This window comes from Podarcis gaigeae, assembly GCF_964106915.1.
Source record: "Podarcis gaigeae genome assembly, chromosome: 4".
Lineage (NCBI taxonomy): Eukaryota > Metazoa > Chordata > Lepidosauria > Squamata > Lacertidae > Podarcis > Podarcis gaigeae.
The window spans coordinates 23,736,212-23,747,536 of record NC_139677.1 but is presented as its reverse complement, the minus strand read 5'-3'; the positions used below and the strand labels follow the sequence as shown (position 1 = coordinate 23,747,536).

Genomic DNA, 11,325 nt, shown 5'->3' with positions numbered 1-11,325 from the left:
GCAGTGCTAGAATGGGTGCCAAAAAGGGCAATCTTAATGATCAGCTAGCTAAAGCAACTTCCCTATGAGAAAAGGCTACAACATTTAGGTCTTTTTAAAAAGGCAAGTACAAGGAGAAGCATGATGGTGGTCTCTAGTAATATTTGAACGCAGGGTCGTCCAATGCAGTTGAATGATGCGAGATTTTAGACAGAAGGAAATACTTTTTCAAACAATGGCATATTTAAACCTTAGAATTTCCTGTCACAAGATGCAGAGACTTTAATATGGCTTTAAAAAGGGGGCTGGACAAATCCGTGGATGACAAGGCTATCAATGGGTGGAAGCCCTTATATATTGCCTACAGCATCAGAAACAATGGTCCAGTTTGCATGCAACTCTAAGCGGTATCATGCCTTAGTGAGAATGAGCAAGTGTGCTTGTACCCAGAGAGAAACTGCTTTGCTTCTCTCCTGCTCCTACTGATGATGTACGACCTGGCACAAAGCCATTCATTTGGTCTAGCATCACACATGAACTCAATTGTTTGTCTCACTTCCAGCAAACCACAAACAACCACCAGGGTTACTTTCCGTTTCCTGCTTGTAGTTTGTTTTGGGGAAGACAAAGCACTAGCCCAGGTTTACACATAATGGCAATCCAAACCATGTTTTATGGGTAGCATGGCGCGCGGCAGCAGCACAACTGGGAGGGGAGCAAAATGGCTGCGATTTCCCCTCTGGGTACCTGTATGCTTGCTCACTCTTGGTTAGGCTTAGCACTGCATGAGAATGATGCCCAGTAAGTGCTGGATAGCACTTACTAAGGATCACAACCTAGAGAGCGATATATTGCATTCATATTCTGCTTGTGGGTTTCCTATGCATATTCACTGGCAATGTATGGAATACCCCATTTCTCTCCCCCCACACCCCCCAGACCCCAACCACATCAGGCAGAGGCTATGCGCTTCGATTGGGTAAAACAGAATCCTATTTATGCTGTTTCATTTCTGCACATTCTCTACAATGCTTAGTGAATGCGCACACAATAGTAGGTGGTAATGTACATTCTCCACTGAATCCACATCATCACCACAACATAGACATTTTGTAGACCAATGGCCACTTCTAATCATAACATTAAGATGCTTTAGCTTATGGAGGAAATGAACTATCGTGCAATCTGCTCGAGAATGCCGGGGGGGGAGGGAGGAATCATTGAAACAACTAGTGTTTTTGTGAAGCACCTAACAAGCCAGTGCTTTACTCCACAGTACGTTATTTCTATGCCATAATCGCCAGAAGTCAGCAAACATGCCAATAAAGGACACACTGTGTACATTCTATCTACACTTTCCAAAGTGGGTTTTTGTTTAGTTATGCTTTAAATTAAACATTCAGTAGTTAAAGGCAATGATTTGACAAACTATTCTAAACCCAAAACACAGATCACCTTCTCAGCACAACATTAAATAAAACCTTCCCTTATTAGCCCATGCTGCCGCCTAACCACAAAGTCACAGATTTGATTACTTGTTCTCTTGTCTACTAATTAAACAAAACATCTGAACTGCATTTACATCTGCACTGAACTTCACATCAGTGTAACAAAAACGCACGAAAGAGGAGGTTAAATATTCCTATGCATATGTCAGCATCCCAAAGGCCTTTAAAAAACAAAACCCTAACCCTTTGGATTGTTATAATCCTGTAAATCCCAGTTCCCATTAAATAAAAAACAGCCCTCACAATCACAGAAATAAGTTTGCCCATGCAATGGCAAGTATTTCCAATGCAGTCTATAGTGCAAACATGTTGCCCATCCTTGCCATTTACCCTGTTCTAGGAATATGTAAAATACTGAAGAGGACTAGGGAACTATAGATTGAGTTCTGTTAAAATATTCTTACACTCAGATGTACCACTTAACGTGTCTTGGTTCAAGGCATCAGAAAAAGGTTATAAAACGTATCGATTTTGTTTTATAAAAATCTAAAAACATCAAAATATAGAACTGCTCAGGCTTAAAAGATGTCCTGTAACTGGCTCATTTGTTTTCATGAGAATGAATGAATAGTTGGAATCAACTGTACTCAGCTAAAGCTCCCCTCTATTATTTAATTCTGACACATTCATTTGAGAATACTTTCCCCCATACTTCCCCTCTGACCCAGTTAAACACACTTAGCAATGGTGGTAAGGTCAATGGGTATAATTTGCTGCTTTTCTTTACTCAAGAAAGTTTCCTGAAACACAGGGTAAATTATTTGTCTTAGTCCTTACAGATTTCCTGATTCCAATGTTCTTTATCTTATTACATTGTTAAATGAAAAAGAAAGACTGGAGCATTCCATGCCTTGCTAGATATGCAATATTCAGAGTCTACCTGACCCCCGTGTCCAAGAACACAGCAGCTGGCAGGGTCTGCTTGTGCAAAACCATTTCAGATAATTACAAGAATGCTGACCAGCAGTTGGGTGGGGTGTGTGGGAGACTAACTCTAGTATCCTACTGCCCTCCCAATTAGCTGATTGCTTAGTTTTCAGAAACGGCTTGATCAGGATATGAACCATGTCTGAAAATGTATGTACACTTGGTTTCTCAACCAGCTAGGGATGCATGTGCAAAGCCTGCTTTAACACAGCATCTGATCTGATCTGATACATTGGGGTTCCTGTTTCGAATTGGCCCCGTGACTAATGATGACAAAATACCCGAGAAGAACATTTGCAAGTAAGATCTACTATGCTGAAAGCAATCTTACAACCAATGTATAGAAATTATGATTTCTGATGTTTAAACGAGCCCATTAATAACTGCAGGAACATACCACTGAGCTTCTTTCAAAAAGACTGCTTACACCCCCCCCACCCTATTTAAAGTTTGCATGTTCCATATTCTTCAACATGTTCAAATAGGAAAAAACTTGTTCAGCTCACAAATGCAACTTTTCATACTTTCAGCATAAGAATGATTTGTGGTTTTGTTGAGCAAAATATAGTATTGCTTCCTTCAAAAAACGTGTCATTAAGCTCTTTTATTATTATTTTTAAAAATGCCTGGATTTGATAATATCCTTTTTTTTTTTTTGCATTTTGATTGCAATGTAAAACTTTAAACTCTAAACTGAGGCACTGGATAGCAAGCTCTCCTTTAGAAGGAGAGAAAAGCACATGTGTGTACCATGAACTCAAATCACGTTGCTTCTCGAATAACGAACACTGCAATCCTATGTACATTTACTTGTGATTAAGTTCCACTGAAAACAGCGGGAGATGCTTCTAAGTAAAAATTAATAGGTTGGGGCTACAAGTCATCTCTATCTGGCCTATACTTCATTAAATATGACACACAACTAGAGTACAGATTTCTTCTTAATGAACAAATCTACTAACAGGGTTGTTAGATGAGAAATCAGGTCTCCTTCCCGCCCCCCTAAAAACCCACATCACTAGTAGATTTCACCACCTCTCTGTATAGCAGTAGCTCCTTCTAACTTCTCAAAAGGAGAAGGTTAAGAGGCTGACATGCTGTTTTATGTACTCGATGAACAACCTTCCAACAAATCACTTTCCTGTTAGGTTGGTCTATTCCTGGAAGTGCTGCTTGGTTTTCTCAGCAACTGAAGACATGAACACCATCTTCATCACTGAGGGCCAAAGACACATCCTCTACCTCTTCCTCTAGTTGGAGGCTGCCAAATGAATACTTGTTCCTTGGCATAGGGGATGAATTGAGCACTATAGGATTTCCAAACACAAGAGGGTGGGTGAAAGGATTGACCATTTCTGAATCTGAGTCACTAGACTCCGTTCCACTGCTGGTAGAACCTTCCAATATCTGGATGGTAGACATATGGTCCATCATGCCCCTAGCATACAAGGACTGTATAACTGGGCTTTGCTTCAACTGACTAGCAGCTGGCACACCATTTGCCATGTTTTTGCCTTGTGAAGGGACCATTCTAACCGTCCCTCCTTTATGATACCTATCTGCTCTATAGTCTTGGTTTGGAGTGGAAGATACCTGGCTCAAGATAAATGGGTCTGTTTCAGATCTGTTGCGCGCATGTGAAACCACTTCCATGTGTGGCCTTTGCGAGACTGGGGAGCGCTTGCTGTAACCATGGCAGCTATAGGAACGAGTATCATCATCTTTACTCCTAACCCTACAGTCATGCCCGTTTTCAGAGATGTAACTCTGGGAGCCTGCTCTACTGAAACTCATGTGAGGACTTGATCCTTTGCTACTGGAAGGCAAGGGAGTAGCCAATGGACTGCGGGTATCTGGACCTCTAAACATTTCATCAACTAGAGTGCTGTGCCGTGGGACTCTGGGACTCCCACCAACATAGAAGGACATACTAGAAGGGCTGCCATCATTGCAGTCTTCAGTGAGATGGTAAGATGCCTTTATAGAGGAGATGGAAGAATCCCTGTATCTAATTCTATTACGATTTTCACCTCTATAATCAACGTAGGCACCACTGGTTGAATCACCCTCATAATTGTCATTTGTTTGGGACTGTGAGCGGGTTATCTGCCCTCTGAGGAGGTCATATTCACTATCTACATCACTGCAGTCAATGAAAGGAATTGATGTGCTACTGCCACGAGCAGCCCGGGATGCAGGACCTGTGCTCGGTTGCTGCGTCTGAGATCTACTGTGCTGTGATCTGTCCTTTGCGACCTCCTCTTCTTCCTCCATGGCTTCCATCACAGCACCGTCCAGCCTCCTGCCTTCTTTTTCGGGGCTCTTTTTCAGGGAAGGGCTCGTGTGGTGTCCACCATCTTCCACTGAAACTTTTAGTTCCTTCCCCTGCCGGCAGCTTTGGACTGCTGGGGAATCAGCACCGTCTCCATATGTAAAACTACAGCTCTGGAAAGAGAAAGGAAAGAGGTGAGAGGGGACAGGAAGATGACAAATCAGCACCAATCTCAACATCAAGTGCTTTACAAATGTACCATACAACACAGTGCTACAAATTTAAATATGCCTTCAAGCCTAGAGAATAGAAGAGAGGAGAGCTCATTCCTTTGGTCTCCTTTGGTCAACTTCTGCAGCACATAGGACCCTGATAGAAAAAGCCTCACCTCTGTGGCAGAAGCACATGCTTTGCAATTGCATGCGTGAAAAGTACCAGGTTCAGTCCCTGCCACCTTAGGAGAGGTAAACAGGTGATGTGGAAGACCTCCACCTGAAACCCTAGCCTAGAGAGGCACTGCCATTCACCACAGACAATATTGGGCTAAATAGACAAAACAGTCCGACCTGGTAGATGGCAGGCTGCCTATGAGAACAAAATCTAATGTCCCACAACAGTTTTGTGGATTGTCTCTAGCTTATGGTACATTATCAAAGGAGATCATGAGATTAAAAGGTTGTGAAATGTGCCATCTTGTTGTTCCTATTATGTGGTGGGAGAACCTGCGGCCCTTCAAATGTGGTTGGACTCTAACTCCCATGCTGCAACAAGCATGGCCAATTGTGAGGGATGATGGGAGCTGTAGTCTAGCAACATCTCTGGAGAGCCACCGATTCCCCATCTCTAGCTTAATATGGATCTCTAAGTCATGCACTAGAATGAAGATAATACAGGAGGACATGCTTGTTGGGACACGGGAGAGGGCCTTTTCGGTGGTGGCTGCTCTGAGCCTGTGGAAGTCCCTCCCTGGAGAAGTTACGACTGGCTCCCTCCTTGCTGTCCTTCTGCTAGCAGGCGAAGACTTTTTTTGTTCCAACAGGCTTTGGGGAACTGACTGCTTTTAATGAAAAGGCCGGCGCTGGGCTGTTTTTATTGTAATTATTTGTATGTTTTTAAACAGATTTTATATGTGTATGTAGTTTTAATTCTATTCATGTTTATTTTTAAAAATTATTTTTTCCTATGTTTTTTAGCAATTCTTGTTTTATCTGTAAACCGCCTTGAGACCCACCAGGGGAAAAAGGCAGGGCATAAATATTACAATAATCTCTCTCTCTCTCTCTCTCTGTGTGTGTGTGTGTATCAAAACTATTGGCAAATACTATGACAAGGCAATACTTTAGTTGAGCTATATCAGAGAGATTCAAACAAACAATTTTTAAAAAATCATTACATGCCACAGGAAGTCATATCAGCCAACCCAGCTCAAGGGAAAAATTCTTTATGAATTGAGAACTTTTAGCCAAAATGCTTATAAAGACCATTACTGTTTCTTTTCTCAGCAAGATTATTAATTTTTTTCACCTAGCTTTAACTGGAATTTCACCAACAGACATTCTCTTCTTTTGAGCTGCTTCTAGGCAACAGATCAAGCTTCTTTCACAAGGCAGCCTTGACCACAAATTAGTAACAGGTTGCATTGGCTTGGCTTCATTTTTACCCTTCAGAATTCTGAAAATCAGGATTGTGTTGGGGGCGGGGGGGGGGGTTAAGTATTGTTTTATTCCCTGCGCTCACTGAGTGAAACCGGGTTAAATCTGGGGTCAATTTCTTCAACATTCTCAGAAAGTAGAATGGAACTGTTTACATGGATAATAAAATAACACATTCAATCCAGGAGTCTCCCTAAGGGCCAGCCTGTTATTTACTCCAAGCCTCATGGGCCATGTCTGGCAAGTGGGCAGTGTCACCCACCTGCCAATCACCACATGTCACAATGTCAGGAAGAACTTCATCTATGTTGGCAGGGGTAGGGGAAGTGGGCATGCCTCGGCTGAAATGGCAAACCCTGGAGGACCTAATTAGGATGGCAAGTTCTCCAAACCTGTCATGTCCTCTTCCTCTAAACCTTGGAAAGAAGAAGCCTACCCTGTGTACAAATTATCCGTAAGTGCACATGCAGATTATATACAGTGGTACCTCAGGTTACATACGCTTCAGGTTACATACGCATCAGGTTACAGACTCCGCTAACCCAGAAATATTGCTTCAAGTTAAGAACTTTGCTTCAGGATGAGAACAGAAATCGTGCTCTGGAGGCGCAGTGGCAGCAGGAGGCCCCATTAGCTAAAGTGGTGCTTCAGGTTAAGAACGGACCTCCGGAATGAATTAAGTACTTAACCTGAGGTACCACTGTACAGCAATGCATATCTGCATAATTTATTTATTTAATCAACATATGAACTTGCCAGGCACGCAGTTTAGATATTTTAATGTGTGTAAGGCTTGCCTAAGAACTACAATTAATAAACACAAATAAAAATACTGCTACTGCTTTCTACTTGGCTTGGAAACATTCCAAACCAGAGAAAAGGACAAAGTTGCTTAAAGCTGCAGTGTTGCCATTCATTTGGCCTCTCCTGGCTGTGAATTATGGTACAGTGCGCAATGCTAAACATGGCCTAGGCAAGACAAACAGAACTATTGGACATTTTTGCTTACAAAAGCATGAAATATAACTGACTTGTTTTGGCACCTCTGAATGCTGTTCTGAAGGCTTTGCTGTCAAGCTCCTAATAGAGTGAATCTTGCTGTGTTTCCTGGAAAGAGGTAAAAAAAACAAACATATTTTGCAACAAGTTAAAATGCATGTTATTTCCCACCCCTGTGAATAAATCAATGGCAGACAATCATGTCTCTAAGCCCAGCTTCAAACAGACTTCTAGTCCAAAAACAGATTTCCTCTCTGTCGTTGTATATGTATGCGTTATTTCAGTGAAGCTATGTGTTACATGAATGGCATAAAAGGAAAGGACAAGTCACTAAAAAATAAATCCTCCAACTCCAAAAGATGACTCAGAACACAAACCTGTCGCTAGGATCATTATACAGTTTGGCAAAAACACTGAACTCATCATGTGGCAGACTGGCTTAGAAACACATTTGGCAATAGCATGCAACAATCCAACCTTCTATGGTCTCAACATTTCACTGCCTGTAGCCAGTTGCGCCAATTTGCTCTCCTCATTCTGCTTTGTTTATTTAATTAAGAAGTAACGGTCTACCTATCTACAGATGGCCTGAATTCCTATGATCACAACACCAGTAATTTGAGCAGGTTTCATGGACCTGGGGTCAAGCCCTGTAATACCTCACTGTTAACAAGCAGGAACTATTTTACAGACCATTCGTTATAACCCAAACACATGGGACAAAAAGCAATAGATAGCTAATTAGAAGGCAAAAACAAATAAACAGAAAGTTCCAAAACTCCAAAACACCTAAGCACAAAACTGGGGAAGCAGGAAGGAGAAGCCAGAAAGTGGGGTGGAGATAAAGAAAAATCTATGTCTCACTGTTTTTTTCTTGTGTATATTGCCATTTTCTTCTGGGAAGACTATTCAAGCCAAGAACACTCTCCCTATTTTCCTGCAGCTGTGTCATTTGGCTAACTGGGCTGAATGAGCATGCATGAGGCCCAAGAAAACCCTCAAAACAGAGCAAATTATTTTTATTGTTGTTGCAAAGACTCTTTCTCACCTTTCAAACTGTACTTTTTTGTGTCCTCCTTCTTTGACATAGTCCAGAACCTGCTTCTGAGTTCGGCCACTGGGAAGGAAACAAAACAAAATCAAGAGTTAAAACCAGGAAAATAAAAGGCTGTGGAAGTACATTCTTCTAGTTTTAGTGCATCCTTAACTCTGGGCTGTTTCTGATGCCAGGCATGGTTATTAGTTACCAGGAACAGTAAATAAAAGCTGGAGAATCTGCTGCTATGAGAATGCCTCTGATGTCAACACATCCACAATGCCTGGGAGTATTCATCACTCTGAATCAGCACCATCACTCTGTCAAAGACTCTGTCCCCACCGGCTGCAGATTCTTGGAAGTGTCGCGGAGAGGCAAGGAGCCTCACAATGTGGTGGCACTGATTTATCGCTCAGCATGTTCTGGCACCACAAAAGCCCCTGCTCTCAGGCTACTGCTAAAACCATTCATTTCTTGCAAAAAAGCAAAACTGAATTTTCACCTACATGCCTCGGGTAGGAGGAACCGGACGTCCAAAGGTTAACAGAACCATTGTGTTACTTTCTACTTCTTTAGCATAAAAATGTTCCTTTACATATATGAGTGATTTTATGTTCAGCTGCTCACGACATGATTGCAGGCATTCACAACGGGTACCCATTAAACTGAATGCAGTCCTCTGGTTGTGTATGGTGGGCCATGCGTCCCCCAGTAATCCTCTGGCTTTTGCTGCCTGAGAATGCAAAAATGCTGCGCTACACCACACATCAGCTGATAGGCGGGGAGGCTGAGCAGCTTAAAGAAAGCCCTGCTGTCTCTTCAGGACTTCCTCCACCCTCACTGATGTCCTTTGGGGGCTCCAAGGAGGGTCCCCTCATCAGCCACAAGGACTCTCAAGTTCTCTTCTGCCATTTCTGGGTTTGAATTGAATTCATTTTATTCTTTCCTGGCACTGTGCATATATATAGTTGCACGCAAGTGAATCGCATGTTAAGTGGGGGGGACGCCTGCACACCCACACCCCTATGAGTTCCATAAGCTGTAAGGTTCTCCAAGAGATCAAATGGTTTGTTACTACAAGCCAAGATGGGGTGCAGTCAACTCTATCCAAACCTTTACAGAGATATTATCTGCCTACTCTGAAACAGTGAGTGTGAAGCTTAGCAACTTGCAGCACTGCCCAGCCATTCTTAAGAGCAGAAAGATTTGTCAGACATTGAGAAAACTCGTGTTCCATGCCATTCTACTCCCTTGTTGGGTACATTTCTAACCTATCGCAAAGACTGATGAATTCTCTTGTGGGAACTGTTTCAAGTGTTGAATGGTCACTTTAAAATGTGAAGGTTCATTATTGTTTCACAAGTTGTGTATGTCTTTAAGGGCCAGGGCATATAACGAGACCCAGTCTTACAGCTGTGAAACATAGCAGGTGCTGCTGAGTTGTGTTAATCAAGCTGTGTCAGCAATTGGGTATAGTATATAAGGAGCAGCACCTAGTTCTCCCACTACCCTGGGGGATCGGTTGGTGGTTGGGTCATGTTTGTTGTTGTTATCTTTAGTGTAAAAGGAGTTTTTGCTTTTGTTATTAAAAGCTTGTTAAAGTTTTTTTGAGTTCCTTGTTATGCATGGTCTCCCCAGCAAGCTCTCTGCAGCGCTACTAAACTGCAAATAGCCAACATCAAGGACCTCAGTAACTTATGTACCTGCCTCAGGCAGTTCTACACTCTTATACCACTTCTAAGGAACCACCACCACAATGAGTTATGAATTTTTAAGAATACTGTTGTTGAAATTCCAAATTTTAATTGCCCAGGTGGCTCCAGTTCAGAAAATTTGGTGGGAAAAGCTGCTGGTTGCTGCTATTTAATATAATATTTATTTGATTCCCACACCTTTTTCCCCAGAGAGGGAACACTGAATTATGCATTAGGCTGCATACAGAGGCACTGAAGCTGGAGCTATGAAACTCTGTTCTATTAAGCATCTGAGGAAACTCATATCTGGCTTAAAACTATGCTCAGCTATTCAAAATGGACGAAAACATGAATAATTTAATTTAATGCTATTTTAACATTAGAAATACATAATGCTAGTCACACTATCGTCTGCTTCACCACATCTACAAACTTGTAGTAGCCAGCTAGTAATCGGACTCCTGCCCCGTGTGCACATGTCACAAGAGACATGTATGTGTCAATCATACATGATGCCATGCATACAACTGCTTGCACAGAGGCAGTATTTGTGCAAGAAATCTGCCATGCGTGAAACGTCTCATAAAAGTTAGTTCTGTGGATAAATAAAGCGAAACACACTGTGTGCTATCAAGAGTGTGCATTATTATCCAAACAATCTATTTTCCTTGCGAACTAGGCAATCAGCTGATAAGCTATGATTTAACATGCCATTTTAATTTTCTGCTAGGAAGCTGTCCCTATAGATACTAAATGAAAGTGTACTAAAGATTCAAATGAATAAAAAAATTAACAAATAGTGCATGCCTTTGGACAGAAAGATGTCAATTTTCTATTTGCATTAAAATAAAAAAGTACCTGGGGCATTGATACTGTCAGTCTCTTACTAAGCTCTTCAGAATACTTGAGGATACCATGGTTTTGCTTTAATTAAGACTCTCAAGCAGGGCTGGGGAATGTGTGGCCCTCCAGATGTTGCTGAAACTACAACTTCCATAATCCCTGACTACTGGCCCTTCCATTTGGGCTGATGGGACTTGGAGGACGACAAGTTTCCCATCCCTTTCTTAAATACAATTCAAACATATAGACCAAAACAATTAGACTAAAGTTGCTACTTAAGACAAGAGGAAAGACAAACATATGATCAAATACGAACCCCAAAAAGTCAAGACTATTGGTTGGCCCTTTTAGCCCAGAGTTAGCCAATGTGGTCCTCTCCAGATGTTGTGGAACACAAGTCCTATCTGCTCCAGCT

General features: G+C 41.9%; 1 protein-coding gene across 15 annotated transcripts in view; it reads right to left on the bottom strand.

Moving 5' to 3' along the window:
• Positions 1-11,325, bottom strand: part of FARP1 (FERM, ARH/RhoGEF and pleckstrin domain protein 1) — a 184,291-nt gene that overhangs the window by 48,333 nt on the left and 124,633 nt on the right. For 8 of the 15 annotated variants that reach the window (XM_083735244.1, XM_083735248.1, XM_083735235.1 and 5 more), the window contains exons 11-13: positions 8,386-8,454; positions 7,370-7,445; positions 4,616-4,859 (exon numbers count right to left, since the gene is read on the bottom strand). In XM_083735244.1, the coding sequence (XP_083591370.1) occupies positions 4,616-4,859; positions 7,370-7,445; positions 8,386-8,454 (389 nt within the window). The remainder of the gene's footprint in view (positions 1-4,615; positions 4,860-7,369; positions 7,446-8,385; positions 8,455-11,325) is intronic. The other 7 variants (XM_083735241.1, XM_083735237.1, XM_083735236.1 and 4 more) reach the window with 1 other exon arrangement.